Source organism: Carlito syrichta, unplaced genomic scaffold (genome assembly GCF_000164805.1).
Source record: "Carlito syrichta isolate Samal-C Ts95f unplaced genomic scaffold, Tarsius_syrichta-2.0.1 Scaffold106255, whole genome shotgun sequence".
NCBI lineage: Eukaryota > Metazoa > Chordata > Mammalia > Primates > Tarsiidae > Carlito > Carlito syrichta.
In genome coordinates, this window is record NW_007050351.1 from 1 (window position 1) to 14,059 (window position 14,059).

General features: G+C 56.2%; 2 protein-coding genes across 2 annotated transcripts; one reads left to right on the forward strand and one right to left on the reverse strand.

Moving 5' to 3' along the window:
• Positions 1 to 1,507: 1,507 nt before the first annotated feature.
• ATP6V0D1 (ATPase H+ transporting V0 subunit d1) lies at positions 1,508 to 8,042 on the forward strand. The gene is made up of 6 exons (XM_008066627.2): positions 1,508 to 1,734; positions 3,406 to 3,485; positions 6,755 to 6,832; positions 6,958 to 7,134; positions 7,243 to 7,320; positions 7,427 to 8,042. The coding sequence occupies exons 1-6, from the start codon at positions 1,566 to 1,568 to the stop codon at positions 7,586 to 7,588; spliced, it is 744 nt and encodes a 247-aa protein (XP_008064818.1). The 5' UTR covers positions 1,508 to 1,565; the 3' UTR covers positions 7,589 to 8,042.
• A 473-nt stretch (positions 8,043 to 8,515) lies between these two features.
• HSD11B2 (hydroxysteroid 11-beta dehydrogenase 2) lies at positions 8,516 to 14,059 on the reverse strand. Its single transcript, XM_008066633.1, has 5 exons — positions 13,766 to 14,059; positions 10,198 to 10,410; positions 9,908 to 10,093; positions 9,668 to 9,805; positions 8,516 to 9,471 (listed from the first exon to the last, which is right to left on the reverse strand). The coding sequence occupies exons 1-5, from the start codon at positions 14,028 to 14,030 to the stop codon at positions 9,056 to 9,058; spliced, it is 1,218 nt and encodes a 405-aa protein (XP_008064824.1). The 5' UTR covers positions 14,031 to 14,059; the 3' UTR covers positions 8,516 to 9,055.

Consider the following 14,059-nt stretch of genomic DNA (forward strand, 5'->3'; position numbering starts at 1 on the left):
CCTGGAGGGCCCTGTGGGAGATCCCCGAGTGGCCAACCCTCTGAACTGAGGCCTGGGCTGCTATCTTTCTCCCTTTCTTTTCTCAGTATTGGGGGCCGCCTCCTACCAGGGTCTTCCCTAGACAGCCTCAGTATTGGGTATTTAAATCCTGTTACAGGACAGAGGCCTAGCTCTGGCTCCCCTCAGAAGCTAGGAAAGGACCTGTTCTCAGTGCCCAACTCAACAGCAGCTTTCACCCCAGCTCTTATCTTTCCCTGGGTGCCCCAACCTGGCCTTGGAGGACATTCCCCCTAGGCCTCATTCAGCTCCCTTCTACCTTGAGTTCATTACTGTTGATCGGCTGGAAGACAGCTGTGGCTACTGCTGCCTGTGGCCTCTCGCCTTCTCCATTCCATCCTTACATAGGTAATTACACAGAACTCTCCGCCCTAGCCCCTTTGTGGCAATCTTGCTGGTTGAGACCGTGTCTTGTCCCTTCTCAAGTCTCATCTGGGCAATCCTGCCTTTCCCCAGCTCCACAGCCTCCTCTGTCATCCATGAATCCTCCAGAGCTGGCCTTCTGCAGGGCAGAGCCTAGGGGAGCCCCAGCCTCCTGTCCAGGACTCTGGGTCTCATCCAGGCCATCTTGGGCAGATGCCTGGCCCTGGCATCTGCCCAAGATGACCTGGATGAGGTTGGCCAGGCATCTGCCCAAGATGGCCCTAAAGGAGGATGGAGGTTCTCTGTCTTTGGAATGAGGCTGTTCAGGTCTGCCTGACCTGGGCCTTCACTCAGAGAGGACCTCCCACTGGCTCTTCTCTGACCTTCTCTGGAGAAGTTTCTCTCTTTTTATCATTCCTCAACCTGTCTTCCCCTCCCCCATCCCTCTGTTCCCACCCAGGAGCCAGAGTGACCTGAATTGGATGGTGATACTTCTGCTTATATCCTGCTTATGGATACGTAGTGCTCAAAATGAAGTCAGGGCCCTCAGCCTGGCCTTCAGGCCCCAGGCTGCTGGTAACCCTGCCCTGCCAGCTGCTGTGCCCTTCCTCTCCCTCTGCCAGTCCTGACCAAGCTCAGTTCCTCGAATGCATCCGTCACTCAGTGAATGCCTCTAGGCCTTTGCACACACTGTTCCCTCTTCCCAGAATACACTTTTCATCTCCTAGTCCTTTCATCTTTCAGACTCCTGACCATCCTCACCCTGGGCTGGGTTGCCTGTCTCATGTCCTGTGTCTGTGGTTCCTGTGTCCTGTTAGAACACTTGTTTCATGCTATAGGATAGTTACCCATGTCCCAGTCCCTCCTGGGGCATGGGGCATAAATCCTCCTCTCCCCACAAGGGAGGGGCCATGTATGTTCTGTCCTCCTGGTAGTGGGGGTCAGGAACTTGAGAGAAACTTGGGAAGGGAGATGAGACATTGGTCCTTATCTGAAGCACCCATGAGTCAGCACAGATGGTTAAAGGGCCTGTGGTCTGTGCAGCGAATGTGGGGGGAGAAGGGCACAGTTCTGTGCCAGGACTTCTAGGCCTCATGCCCTGATGGGCTGCCCTGCTGTTGTCTGCCTCCTGCAGTTACAGCTACATGATCGACAATGTGATCCTGCTCATCACAGGCACTCTGCACCAGCGCTCCATTGCTGAGCTCGTGCCCAAGTGCCACCCGCTAGGCAGCTTCGAGCAGATGGAAGCCGTGAACATTGCTCAGACACCTGCCGAGCTCTACAATGCCATTCTGGTGGACACGCCCCTGGGTGAGCCGCTTATAGGAGATGGGCAGTGGTGTCAGCATCAGTGCCTCAGTGTGGCATCTGTGGACCTCCAAGGGGTGGGTTGGGGGCGTGACCCTGAGCCAGAAAGTAAGGTCTGCCTGTTGCTGCTTGCCTTTGTCTCCCCTTAACTTCCTTCCCCTATTTACTCCTCTTTGTCCCTTCCTCCTCCTTCTCCCTTTTTCCTGTTGCTTTTGCTGGGCCAGGCAGGCTACTCCAGCATCTGATTTGGATCATCTAAATATGTCAAGCAGACTGATTTCTTAGAGTGTAGAGAAGAGCTGAGCTCTGAAAGTGGAGTGAGAGAGAGACAGAAGTCCCTTGGAGCTCTAGGAGCTCTGACAGACTATGGCCCCAAGCTGGAACCTGAGCAGAGTCAGAGTGGCTGGCTGCCCATGAGGCAGAGGAGGGAAGCAAACAGCTTCACTTACCTCCACTGAGCAGGTTCCAGGGGCCAGGTCAGACTGTCCGGCAGGATGCAGGGTTCATGTCAGAAGCCTGTAATCGCAGCACTTTGAGAGGCCAAGGCGAGAGGATTGCCTAAGCTCTGGTGTTCGAGACCAGCCTAGGCAACTTAGTGAGACCTCGTCTCTATAATAAATAAAAAAATTAGCCAGGTGTGGTAGTGCAGGCCTGTAGTTCTAGCTATTTGGAAGGTTGAAGTGGAAGGATCACCTGTGCCCAGCAGGTCAAGGCACAGGCCGTGAGCTTGCCACTGCACTCCAGCCTGGGCAACAGAGTGAGACTCCAATTCCAAAAAAAAAAAAAAAAAAAAACCAAAAAAGCCAAGGATGGGAGGGGCATCGGGAGCTTCCTGCAGGACCCTGCCTAGGCAGTGCTGGCTCCTGCCTGCCTAGGAAGCTGAGAAAAAGGCACTTAGGTCATAACCAACTGGTGCTCTCATAGCCAGAGTCCTGGGCCAGGCCTGGAGCACTACTTCCAGGAAGATACCAGGGTTGAACCACAGGACTCTAAGCTGCACTAGGTCCTGAGCCCTACCTGCTGACCTTGTCCTCTATAGACTCTACTAGCAACTCTGAAGTAGTTCTGGGCTGTTTGTGGCTGCTTCAGTTTCTCCATCTTTAAAGGAGAGACAGACCAGTGAGTCTGCAGGCCCTCTTGGGAGATGAGAATGCTCTATCCTGTTACTGCTGCTTCTTACAGACCCACATGGCCCCCTGGGTCAATGATCCATGCCTACCCAGCTGTTGAACTCATTCTTGTCCTAAGGAGGAGGCTAGTTTTCCAAGTGTGGGCACCAGGCCTTCCTGGGGGATGCAGAGAAGTAGGCGTCAGGGCCCAAATCCATGCCTGCCCCTGGAGAAGGGAGGATGTCACGGCCTCTTATGCAAGCCTGACTTTGGCGTGGTCTGAACTTGGGTCTGCCCCAGCGATGATTAGATCATGTTATGGCTAGCCGCCTCCTTTATAAATCAATTTTAGGAGCAAGGAGGCAAGAGAAGCTCAGGTCAGTGTGCGTGGCCCAGACTATTGCTTCTGCTACTTCCAAGGCAACAGCCCAGGCTGGGGGCCCCCCAGTACCCAGCTCAAAGGGCCTTGTGGCAGGGGCCTTCTGTGCCCTGAAGAGTACTCGAACATCAGGGTTCTGATCTAGGCCACTTGCCCCCTCCTCATACCCATGTATTTCCTCCCCAGCGGCTTTTTTCCAGGACTGCATTTCAGAGCAAGACCTTGATGAGATGAACATCGAGATCATCCGCAACACACTCTACAAGGTAGTGCCCTGCACATGTGGGGGATCGGCCTTTTGGTGGGGTGGCTGTGGAACGTGGTGGGATGGTGATTTATATGAGGTACCGGGGCAGGACACAGTTACTCTAGGCTTCTGTCCTGGTGGCTTATCTGCTCACTCTCTGGCTCGTGTGATGGATGAAAGGCTGCATGGAACAGGTTCTCTATCCTTCGGTGCCTGCAGCAGGCTCAGATAACATCAGCAGGAGTGACTGGCACTCTGCTGCTTGGCCTGTTAGAGCTGGCTCCTGAATAGCTGCTCCCCCCGCCGCATCCAGGAGGGTCACAGGTCACCACTCACGCCATAACTTTTAGACCCACAGTACCTGGGATATTACCAGGTACAAGCACTTGAGCAAAGGCAACAATGTACTTAGTTATGGTTGGGGGAGGGACCCACCCAGGCATAGCTAGGGCCTCATGTCTCTTTCAGGTTCCTAAACTTGGGAGCTCGTGTCACTTCTCCCATCCACACTCGCTACCCACCTTCTGCTTCCCACCAAGCTGTAGCATAGACTGGGTGACCTCCGAGGTTAGAGGGTGGTCTTAGAATTCCCGGGTCAGTGCTGCCCTGGCCATAAGAGATTAAGAGCCAGGGACCAGTTAGGGATGTTTGGAACAGACTGTGCTCTGGCTACAGTGAGGTACTGAACCATGGTGCTGGGACCCTGGATGGGCTGTAGTGAGGAACATGGGCAGGACCCCAAGGGGGTGCTGAGGATGGCACTGGCCAAGTGACCTGCTGATGTAATCCTGAGAGCATATGTCAATTGGGTCTTTACGGTGAGGGTCCTCTCCTACCCTGGTTGGAGCTAACTGACTGACATTCAGCTGCAGCCTGACCCAAGGCTCTGCAGTCTCCCAGCAGGGGCTAGTTCAGAGCGCACTGAAGGTCTGGTGGTAGGGGAAGGGCCTTCCTGAAGGTTGTAATGGTGTAGGTAGGGGACCAGCATGTGCAGAAAAAAAGCATGGAGAAGTGGCAAGCAGTTTGCTGTGGGAGTGAACATTCTAGGTGCACAGTAGGAGAGAGATCTAGAAGGGGCAGGTACAGGATCGAGTTACCCAAGGACTTGAATACCAGACCAGAAATTTGAACTTTATCCTGTGCATAGGGTCAGCTAATAAAGGTTTCCAACAGAGCAGAGACTGCTCAGAAAACCCCCTCGGGCTGCAATGTGGAGGGCAAATTAGAGGGATGATGCCATAGGTAGGAAGGCTATTGGCTTCTTTAATCCTCAGGACCACTCTGGGATCTGGGGAAGTTTCATTATCCCCATTGGAAAATGGGGAAACTGAGGGCTTAGAGAAGTGGGGTGGGTTGCCCAAAGCCAGAATCACACCTGGCTCAGCCTGTTTGCAAAAGTGAGTACTCTCACCCACCCTACTAATGGGGAGCAGGGCAGCCAGTCAGCGGAGGGGTGTGTGTACACACATATACACACACACACTCCTAGTGCTTCCACCCACCTAACTGGCCTGTTGCCGAGTTCCCTGCCCTGAGACAGAGTGAGGGGTGCGGCTATCCCCCCAGCCTCTCCCACACTCTCACTGGGCCTGACTGGTTCTAACTGGAGTTACTGGCTAGGACTGCCCAGACACCAGCTCGTAAACATCGACCCAAGGCTGTGGGCCCTGTGCCAGGACTGCTAGCCTGTCAGGCAATGTCCCAGCCCGGTGGCCACAGATAGGAGATTAGGCGGACCCTCAGCTGCCCAGCGGGTGGGAACCATAGGCAGCTGGTGCAGCAGCCATGGGCTGGCAGACTCCAGGGAACAAGGTGGGGGTGGGGAGGTGACCATGGCACCTGGGTTTCTGGGGGATCTTGCTAGTTTCTTTAGCTGCCCTATCTTCCAGAGGAGAGTCTGGGCCTCTCCTACCAGCCTCCCTGACCCTGGGGCCCACCTCTCCAGGTATTGGTGCAGCTTGACTTAGCAAATGGGTGGGCAGCAGAACCTGGAGCCCAACACCTGACTGGTAGCTTCCCCCAAGATAGGAACTACAGGCCTCACTGAGGTAGGCCTGGGCATCCACTAGGATAAGGCTGGCCACAAGGAAGGAGGTGGGTGGGGACAGATTCCTAGAGGGACTGAAAGGTACCACCAAGCCAGACCCTCTGACTGCTGGGATCCTCTGTGTTGGGGTCCACCCTCCCCTCCAGGCTTCTTACTCCCTGCCCCATCCTAGACTTTTGTTTTTTGTGACCCCAGTGGTGACCCTCAGTCTTTGCCTGAGCCCAGCTTGCTTAGTGTTGCTAGCCAGGCCAGGCCTGGGCTTATGAACTCCTAAGTCTTCATCACATCTCTCTTGGGGCAGAAGAACCTTCGAGTACAAGTCAGCTGGTGGTTGGTGGAAAGGTCTCCACACATTGGAGGTCAAATCTCAGTGTGGAAAGCTTTCCGTAACTCTCAGCCCTTGCCTCCAACTTGGAATAGTCTCTAGCCTGTGGAGTCAGAGTTTCTGTGACCATGCCATCAGATGGTACCTGAGGGGCCTTAGTAGAGGATGTCCATTGCAAGGGAGCTCCCCACAGGGCCTGTAAGACCATCCACCTTCCTTGGTGTGGAGAGGTGTGGGGAAGGGAGCCTGGCTGGTTTGGTGAGTGAGTGATGGGAGGGACCTGGGGCTTAGGCTGACCTGTCCTTTCCTTGTGCCCAGCAGATCCAATTTGCCAGGGCAGGAAGTGCTTGTTCCTGCCAGCAGCCCATGTGCCCAGCCATTGCACTGTGAGGCTGATGTCCATGTAGGCAATAACCATCCCTCAGCAGGAACTGACCTGACAATTTGGTTTTTGTTGTGTGATGCCTGGGGTGGGTGAGAGGAGGAGGTGTTCTGTAAAGTAGGGTGCAAAGAGGGCCAGGGGCACTTAGTCCAGGCCACTTCTGTGGCTTCTCAGGAATAACCTTCCCTCACCAGCCCATGGACACCTGGTTTTCTGAGGCTAAGGAAGGGGAAGTTTGGGGAAAAGGCAGAGCAGCCAGGCGTGGTGGCTTATACCTATAATCTCAGCACTTTGGAAGACTGAGGTGAGGATTGCCTGAGCCTACAGGTTTGAGGAAGGCAGGTGGAGGGAGAGGTCCCCTCCAAGCTTGGCCCTCTGTGGGATAAGTGGGTGGGGAAACTGCACCCTTAAGCAGTCGACCAGACACTGCCTTGTCACCCACCATGAAAGGGGCTGGGGAGGAGAACTAAGAGTGGGGGACCAGCAAGCTCTCCAGTGTTTCCCTTCTAGTGCTGAGCAAGCTCCTTTACACAGGCCTACCTGGAGTCCTTCTACAAGTTCTGTACCCTACTGGGCGGGACCACAGCTGATGCCATGTGCCCCATCCTGGAGGTGAGTTCCTCCCTGCCCTCCTGCCTGCTGGTGGCCACTAACCCTGGCCTGGGGAAAGCCCTTCCAACTGACTGGCAACTGCCTCCCTCTTTCTCTGGCTCTTGTTGCCTGTACACCGGCCCCAGTTTGAAGCAGACCGCCGCGCCTTCATCATCACCATCAACTCTTTCGGCACAGAGCTGTCCAAAGAGGACCGTGCCAAGCTTTTTCCGCACTGTGGGCGGCTCTACCCCGAGGGCCTGGCTCAGCTGGCTAGGGCTGATGACTATGAGCAGGTCAAGAACGTGGCCGATTACTACCCGGTGAGTGCCCTGGCTGGCAGGATGGTGGGTGGGCATGTTGATATCACACATCTCCACCCCACGTCCCCAGCACCTCATGCTCTTGCTTCCTACCACTCCCCTGGCCAGGAGTACAAGCTGCTCTTCGAGGGTGCGGGCAGCAATCCTGGAGACAAGACCCTGGAGGACCGATTCTTTGAGCATGAGGTGAGTGCAGGGATCTTGTAGGACCTGCCCATCAGAGGAAGGAGTTGGTGGCTGAGGCCTGACTCTGTGACCGTGGCCACCTGTACACATCTGCCTTTATCCACAGGTGAAACTGAACAAGTTGGCCTTCCTGAACCAGTTCCACTTTGGTGTCTTCTATGCCTTTGTGAAGCTCAAGGAACAGGAATGTCGCAATATTGTGTGGATTGCTGAGTGCATCGCCCAGCGCCACCGCGCCAAGATTGACAACTACATTCCTATCTTCTAGCGTGCCGGTCCAAGGCTCCCGAGTGCACTGTGTGTCTGTGGTTTGTGATGAAGCCCATGGCTTATCGGCCTGCCCTGGGGAGTAGCACACTGTCGTAGTGGCTGTCCAGCTTCCCTGACCCTAAGACTGCTCTTAGCCTGAAAAGGGGCTGGACACCTGTTCCCCCCCATTAAGGATGGACCAAGAACCCCTCCAGAGCAAGGAGGCCCCCTCAGCCCTATGTTTACAGCCGCTGACATGTCTGAGAAGCATGTGATCACTTTCATGTCCCTCTCTAGCCTGAGAACCCCTGGAGGCAGTGTGAGCCTCCTTTTCCCTCTGTGGGTCACCCCAGAGCCATGGCCCATGGGAAGAATAGTGTGTGTGTGTTCTTGGAGCAAGGGGGAAGTAGCTCTGCAGCCTCTTCCCTCAGCTCTGACTCTCTAAGACAATAAAACTGTCCTCTCCAAGCCTAGCTGTCTGCTGTCCTCTTTGGGTCGGACCCCTTGCTTTCCTCATGACTTCACCCTTGTTGAGCCACACCTACCTAAGCCCTTATCGCCCTCCCTCAGTCAGCAGCACAGATTCCTCAGGGTGGGAGGAGGAGCCACTGGAAGTTAGCTCCTTCCTCTGCTGGATACTTTGATACTGGCCCTGGAGGGCTCCCCAGCTTCTGTAATTGCTTCGTTGAGCCTTATAACTCCTTGGGATCAGGATCTCTTTCCTATTTCACTATGAAGAAACCCAGACCAGTGGGTAAATTCCCAAGGGCAACGGGGGAGGAGGATGTGTGAACCACAGAATCTACCTGGGGAGTCCAGTCGGCCAAGGGTGTCCAGAGCCCCAGTTCCCATGCTGAGCCCCAGGAGTTCCCAACCTGTCAACCTGCCACACCCTGTCACCCAGCCAACCAGGCGGTTACCTCCAAACACAGCATCTACCCCATTCTAGGAGAAATAAAAATTTGTCTTTATTTAAAAAATGGCATTCAGGAAGTAGGGTATGCAGTTTCCCTGTGGCTTGTGGAAGGAGGGGTGAGTATTGGGGCCCTAGTTCTTGAACCAGTCAAGAGACAGTTGTGATTTATCCTTCAGTTGCAGCACTGAGATACTAGTGCCGAGAAACAATCCTGAGGGGGTCCTCAACCCACCCAGTCACTCCTTAGTGTGCAGAGGCACTATCTGCAGAGTCCTGTCGAAGGCTACAGTGAAGTCTTGCGTTAAACTCTCCCTCCAGCTGAGCTGTCCAAGCTGCAGGGTAGAATATTGTGCCCAGAAGGGTCTATTTGGGCTCATAAAGCAGGAGAGAGAGGCCCAAAGGCTCACGGGGAGACCTCAGCTTCACCAAGGTCTGCACTGGTCACTGGCAGTTGGGGAGGGGGCTGGGGCCAGACTCTAGGGCAAACTCAGGGGCTCCTAATGCCCAGGGGAGGGCCAAGGGCTCATGGCACCTCCTGTGCTGAGCAGCCGGGCCGCATATGCACACGGCTCACCAATCCATCTCTGGGGAAGGGCCTGGGCTCAGGTTTGGGTCCTGGGCTCCATCCTCCAGGCGGTTGGGGCCTGGCTGACCCGGCTTCAGTGCTCGAGGCAGACAGTGACGGATGAAGAAGCACTGCAGAAAGCAGCGCCGCAGGCCCTCAGGCAGGTAGTAGTGGATGAAGTACATGAGCCACACGCCTTGGCCTGGGTAATAGCGGCGGCGTGGTTGAGCTGCCAGCAGCGCATCTGTGATGGCATCTACAACTGGGCTGAGGTCTGGCAGCGCCAAGTGTAGGGAGTGCAGGAACTGCCTGTACAAGTGCTCGATGTAGTCCTCACCATAGGCCTGCAGCAGCTCTTCAGGCAGGTTGGCCAGCAGCAGTTGCTTGCACTTCTCCCACTGACCCACGTTTGTAACTGACTCTGGGGAAGCAGAGGCAAGGTCAGAGCAGGATCAGCTAGGGGAACCAAAGCCAACCTGGTCTGTTTAACTGGGCCTCGACTCCCAGCCAAAGCCACATTCCCAGTCAAAGCCATGCCCATTTCGAACCTGACATGCCCACCCCTCATTTTCCAGCCCTAGACCCAGGCGTGCCCCAGCTCCAATGGTGACACCCACCTGTCTTGAAGCAGCCAGGCTGGATGATGCTGACCTTGATGCCCCAGGGAAGGAGTTCACAGCTGAATGTGTCCATAAGCAGTGCCATGGCCGCCTTGGAGGTCCCATAGGCCGCCAAGCATGGATATGGCATGTCTCCTGGGGACGGATTTGCTCAGCCTTGGCAAAGGGCTCTTCAAGCCCTCCCTTGCCCCGAGGTGACTGCTTTTCTGCTTCATGCTAATGGGGTTGGACACTCACCTGCTGGGCTGCCTATAGTCACGATGCGACCCCTGGAGCGCCGCAGGAGGGGCAGGAGGCCCTTGGTCAGCTCTAGCACACCAAAGAAATTCACCTCCATGCAGCTGCGGAATGCGGCCACCGGAGACAGTTCTGCATCGGCCACTATGTCATTGTGGCCTGCATTGTTGACCAGGCCCCACAGACCTGGTCACAGAACAGAGAAGGAAAGCCTCAGATCAGCTCAGCGGCAAATCTCTAGACCCTGCACCCTTCCTACCCACCCAGCCTAATGCAGATTCGCCACTGACCTGTGCTGGTGGTGTGGGCCTTGGTGAACTCCAGGACACGACTAATGTCCTCTGGCTTGGTCAGGTCCATCTGCAGCAGCCTTAGGCGAGGGGAACAGCAGGCGCGCAGCTCCAGGGCACCAGGGCTATTTAACTCCAACACGGTGGCCAGCACCGTGAAGCCCATAGAGTCAAGTTTCTTGGCTGTCTCCTTGCCAAAACCAGAGTCACAGCCTGCCCAGGGCAGGGCAGCCAGTGAACTCCCACTGTGGCCTCAACTGGCCCGAGACAACCCCAGAATCATCAGATGGGATCCGAGCCCCTGGACACTCAAGCCACCAGCAGTCAACAGCACTAACTGCTTCCCTAGGTCTGTCTCTGGCTGAGTTTGCCCCTCTAGCTGAGGTCTGATCACCAACTCCATGACAGTTGTCATTTCCCTGACTCCCCATGGCTACCCCATCAAACATGGCATACAATCCCCACTTTACAGAAGAGGAAACTAAACAATGCTAAATTGCTTCCCAAAGCCACCCGGCCAGCACACCAAAAGTCCTTCCATCTGCTCGATATCAGGCCATAGCTTGCAGACACAGTATTAGTGTACAGCCTCCCTTTCTTTCTGACTGCCCTTTGCCAGCCTTCTCCTCCCTTTACCTAGACACTGAAACAACCCCCTCTCTAGTCCTGTCCCTTCTTGCCCCCTTAAATTCATTTGCTCCCTCAGCAGCTACAGGCATCTTTCCAAAAATGACAATATCACTCTGCTGCTGAAAACCTTTCCAAGGCTGCCCGCAGTCCTCAGGATGAAGCCCAAGCTCTCTGGCTCAGGCCCTGTACAACCTGAGCTCCCTTACCCGCAACACCCCCTACTATTGTTCCAGGCTGGAGGCAAGCTGTAGGCCCAACCCCACCTCACCTCTGACCTTCCACTCTTGGAATTCCAATCAGTGTCAACAGCGGGGTGTTTTCTGAGCCTTAGACCGCTTGCCCCCAGGACAGGAATCATGATGGATGGAGAAGAGAACAGACCCGCATTTGAATTCCTTCCCACACCCACCAAGTGTGACAGAGGCCAGTTACTACTCTTGGAGGCTTAATTTCCTGTCTTTTGGTATGCAGAGAGAATCACCAGGCAGAGCCAGCTTGGGGGTCTGTGGTGCCTTGATTGTTCCCATTCTGTTCCTAGCTCCCTAGGCAGCCAGTGAGGAGAAGCGAAGGGTCAGTGAGGAAGGAGGCTCTCTGGAGCCCGCCCCCCACCCCTGCCCCCAGTGGTCCTGCCAGGGAATATAAGCTGCAAAGTGACTCTGCTTCCCTAGTCCTGGATGGCTAAGCACCAGTTCCCATCTCAGTCCCGCCTCCTCTGCTGAGGCAGAGAACAAAGCTGGGCAGGGGGCTTCAAGCTGGGCTTTGTGTGGCTACAGCCTGTGCCGAAGGGTCCTCCCCAGCAAGTCTGGCTGGGGAGAGATGAGTGAGCACTTATGCACGTGGCTCTTGCTTTGGCTCCCTCCCAGAGAAGATATACCCTCCCAGGGAAAACTAAGGCCTCCCAGACCCTCAGTTCTGTGGTTTCAGCACAGTCACTCATATTTTACACACCCTCTTGCTCACCTGCACACACTCAAATACCTGTGCATACCTGCTTGGGTGTTCTCACACGGGCTCAATCCCTACACAGATATGTCCCAAACCCAGCCGCGATATGCACACAGATATGCACATGTGTGCACATGAGGCAAGCCACGGCTGAGCTCTGTGAGTAGCCTTGGCAAGTGGTTCCCAGGGGCGCTCCCAGCAGGGGGTAGGGGGCAGCTCTGGCAGGCACGAGACAGTATTCTTGGCAGGTGGGGCAGGGCCTGGTCACCTATTTGTCTTGCAGCAAAGTGGTGAGAGAGGCAACCCCAGAGTTTTCAGGCACTGGAAAGCTTAGAGACCAGATGCTTACACAGGATGGGCTGGGATGTCTTCTTCCCCCCCTCTGCCAGCTTTGCAGCCAGGGATAGGGGGTGTCTAAGTCACCACAAAAAGCATCCCTCCTCTCACCTGCCTCTCAGGCTCAAGGCTAGGAGAGGTAACAACAGCAGCACAAAGGCCTGAGGTGAGATCTCGGGGAAGATTGCCTGGAGGGGCCACTAGCACCTGCAGGCAACCTGGATCCTGTTCAGGCAGCTCACATATTAGAAGGCAGGAGGGGATCTGCCCTGTCCCTGGTGGCAGAGCCCACAACCTAGCCCCTGCTTCATACCAAAAGGGTCTGTTGGCTTTCCTTCCTCAGACCCCTGAAACTGGGGCCCCTGAGGCTTCACATTGTACCCTGAACCTGGGTCTCTCCCATCTAGCCTGAGCCCTGTGTCATCTCCATCATCTTTGCTGATGCCCAAAACCCTCATGCCACCCTCACCCACTGACCCTGCCTCAGCAGTCCGCCTTCTTACCTGACATTCAAGGCCTCTCCCAAGGAAACAACCCCAGATCCCACCACACCCCCAAAGCCAGACTGACTGTCCCCTACCGAGGCCATGCTTATTCCTGCCTCAACCCTTTGTCCCACACTCTTTCTCTGATCCCAGATGCCTTTCATACTCCACCTATCTCCACTCATCTCCTGAGGCCCAGCTAGGAATTTCATCCTTCAGAAAGTTCTCCCAGCCCCATCTGATCATGCAGGGCCCTCTACTGGACCAAGGCTTCTGAGAGGCCAGTTTGCGGACTGTCCCCAGCCCAGGCCCAGTGCAAAGAGCCCAGAGCACCTGTCTAAAGCCATGAGGACTGGGAGAGAGACTAGTCTGCCCCTCCCCCCATACAAAGGAGCCAGTGCCCCCTGGCCTTTCTCCCCCTCCCCACTTCCGGCTGGGCCTCCAGCTCCCTTCCCCCTTCCCTCCCTCTGGTGACAGATTTATTCCTCGTTCCAGACAAAGAAAGCTCAGCCAGGCGGCCAGAGTCACCTGAGCCCAGCTCTCCAAGACCTTCTTGGGCACTGAGGGCCAGGAGGGATGGGGGTGGGGTGTTGGGTACAGACTCTGGACTGCCACCTCAGCAGTTTGGTGGTGGGTGGCTGGACTTGGGAGGCAGCAGAATGCCCAGCTGCCCCTCGTGGTGACCCCAAGCTTTTCTGAACTCCAAGGATCCCAGCCAATCCCAGCTAAGCTATTTCTCTGGCCCCAGAAAATAGGAGATGGGGTGTCCCACGTGGGAGTTTCAGGCAGAGTTTAAGGTGCTACAATCCTCCCTTCTCAGGCCCTCTACAGTCTCTCAGAGCATTGTCCCCTGCCCCAAGACTGCTCTCTTGGGGAGGGGCATGGCATCAATCCCCAAGCTCCAGGAGGCTCCCCTTTCTTAGCCACCAGTTTTCTTTGCGCACCTGCCCACTCCCTGCCTCGCTTTCTCTCCAACATTCCCCGCAGCAGCAGGTAGTTAACCCGGACTTGGGGAGGTCCCGGGCGCTTCCTTACTTGGCTCACTCCCTGCACCCAGGGCAGAACTCTCCCACTCCTGCGCCGGGGAACCCGCCTTGGCTGTGCCCATGGGAAGTCCTCTGAGTGTTCAGTCCCGCCCTCGAGCCCGAACTCCCCGCGCTCCGCGCACTCACCGGTGATGAGCACCGCGCGAGTGGCCACCGGCAGGCGCAGCGGGCGCGCCAGGCGGGACAACGCGATCCAGCCAGTGGCGGCTAGCACGGCGAGTGCGGCCGGCGGGGGTAGCAGGCGCTGGCACAGCCAGTCGAGCGCGGCCAGCAGCGCCAGCGCCGCCAGCAGCGGGCGGCCCAGACGCAGGTCTGCGCGCAGCAGCTGCAGCAGCGCGCGGGCAGCCACGAGCAGCCAGGCGCCGCCCGACGGCCACGGCCAGCGCTCCATGACTGTCGGGCCGGGCCGGGCCGGGCCGG

What these genes read in the sequence shown, in the direction of transcription:
- ATP6V0D1 (XM_008066627.2), top strand. Translation starts at nt 1,566, where the DNA reads ATGATCGACAATGTGATCCTGCTCATCACAGGCACTCTGCACCAGCGC. An exon ending in TCTGGTGGACACGCCCCTGG is followed by an intron (nt 1,735 to 3,405) that starts GTGAGCCGCTTA and finishes TTTCCTCCCCAG; the next exon opens with CGGCTTTTTTCCAGGACTGC. An exon ending in CCATGTGCCCCATCCTGGAG is followed by an intron (nt 6,833 to 6,957) that starts GTGAGTTCCTCC and finishes CACCGGCCCCAG; the next exon opens with TTTGAAGCAGACCGCCGCGC.
- HSD11B2 (XM_008066633.1), bottom strand. Translation starts at nt 14,030, where the DNA reads ATGGAGCGCTGGCCGTGGCCGTCGGGCGGCGCCTGGCTGCTCGTGGCT. An exon ending in GGCCCACACCACCAGCACAG is followed by an intron (nt 10,094 to 10,197) that starts GTCAGTGGCGAA and finishes TTCTGTGACCAG; the next exon opens with GTCTGTGGGGCCTGGTCAAC. An exon ending in GCCTGGCTGCTTCAAGACAG is followed by an intron (nt 9,472 to 9,667) that starts GTGGGTGTCACC and finishes CTGCTTCCCCAG; the next exon opens with AGTCAGTTACAAACGTGGGT.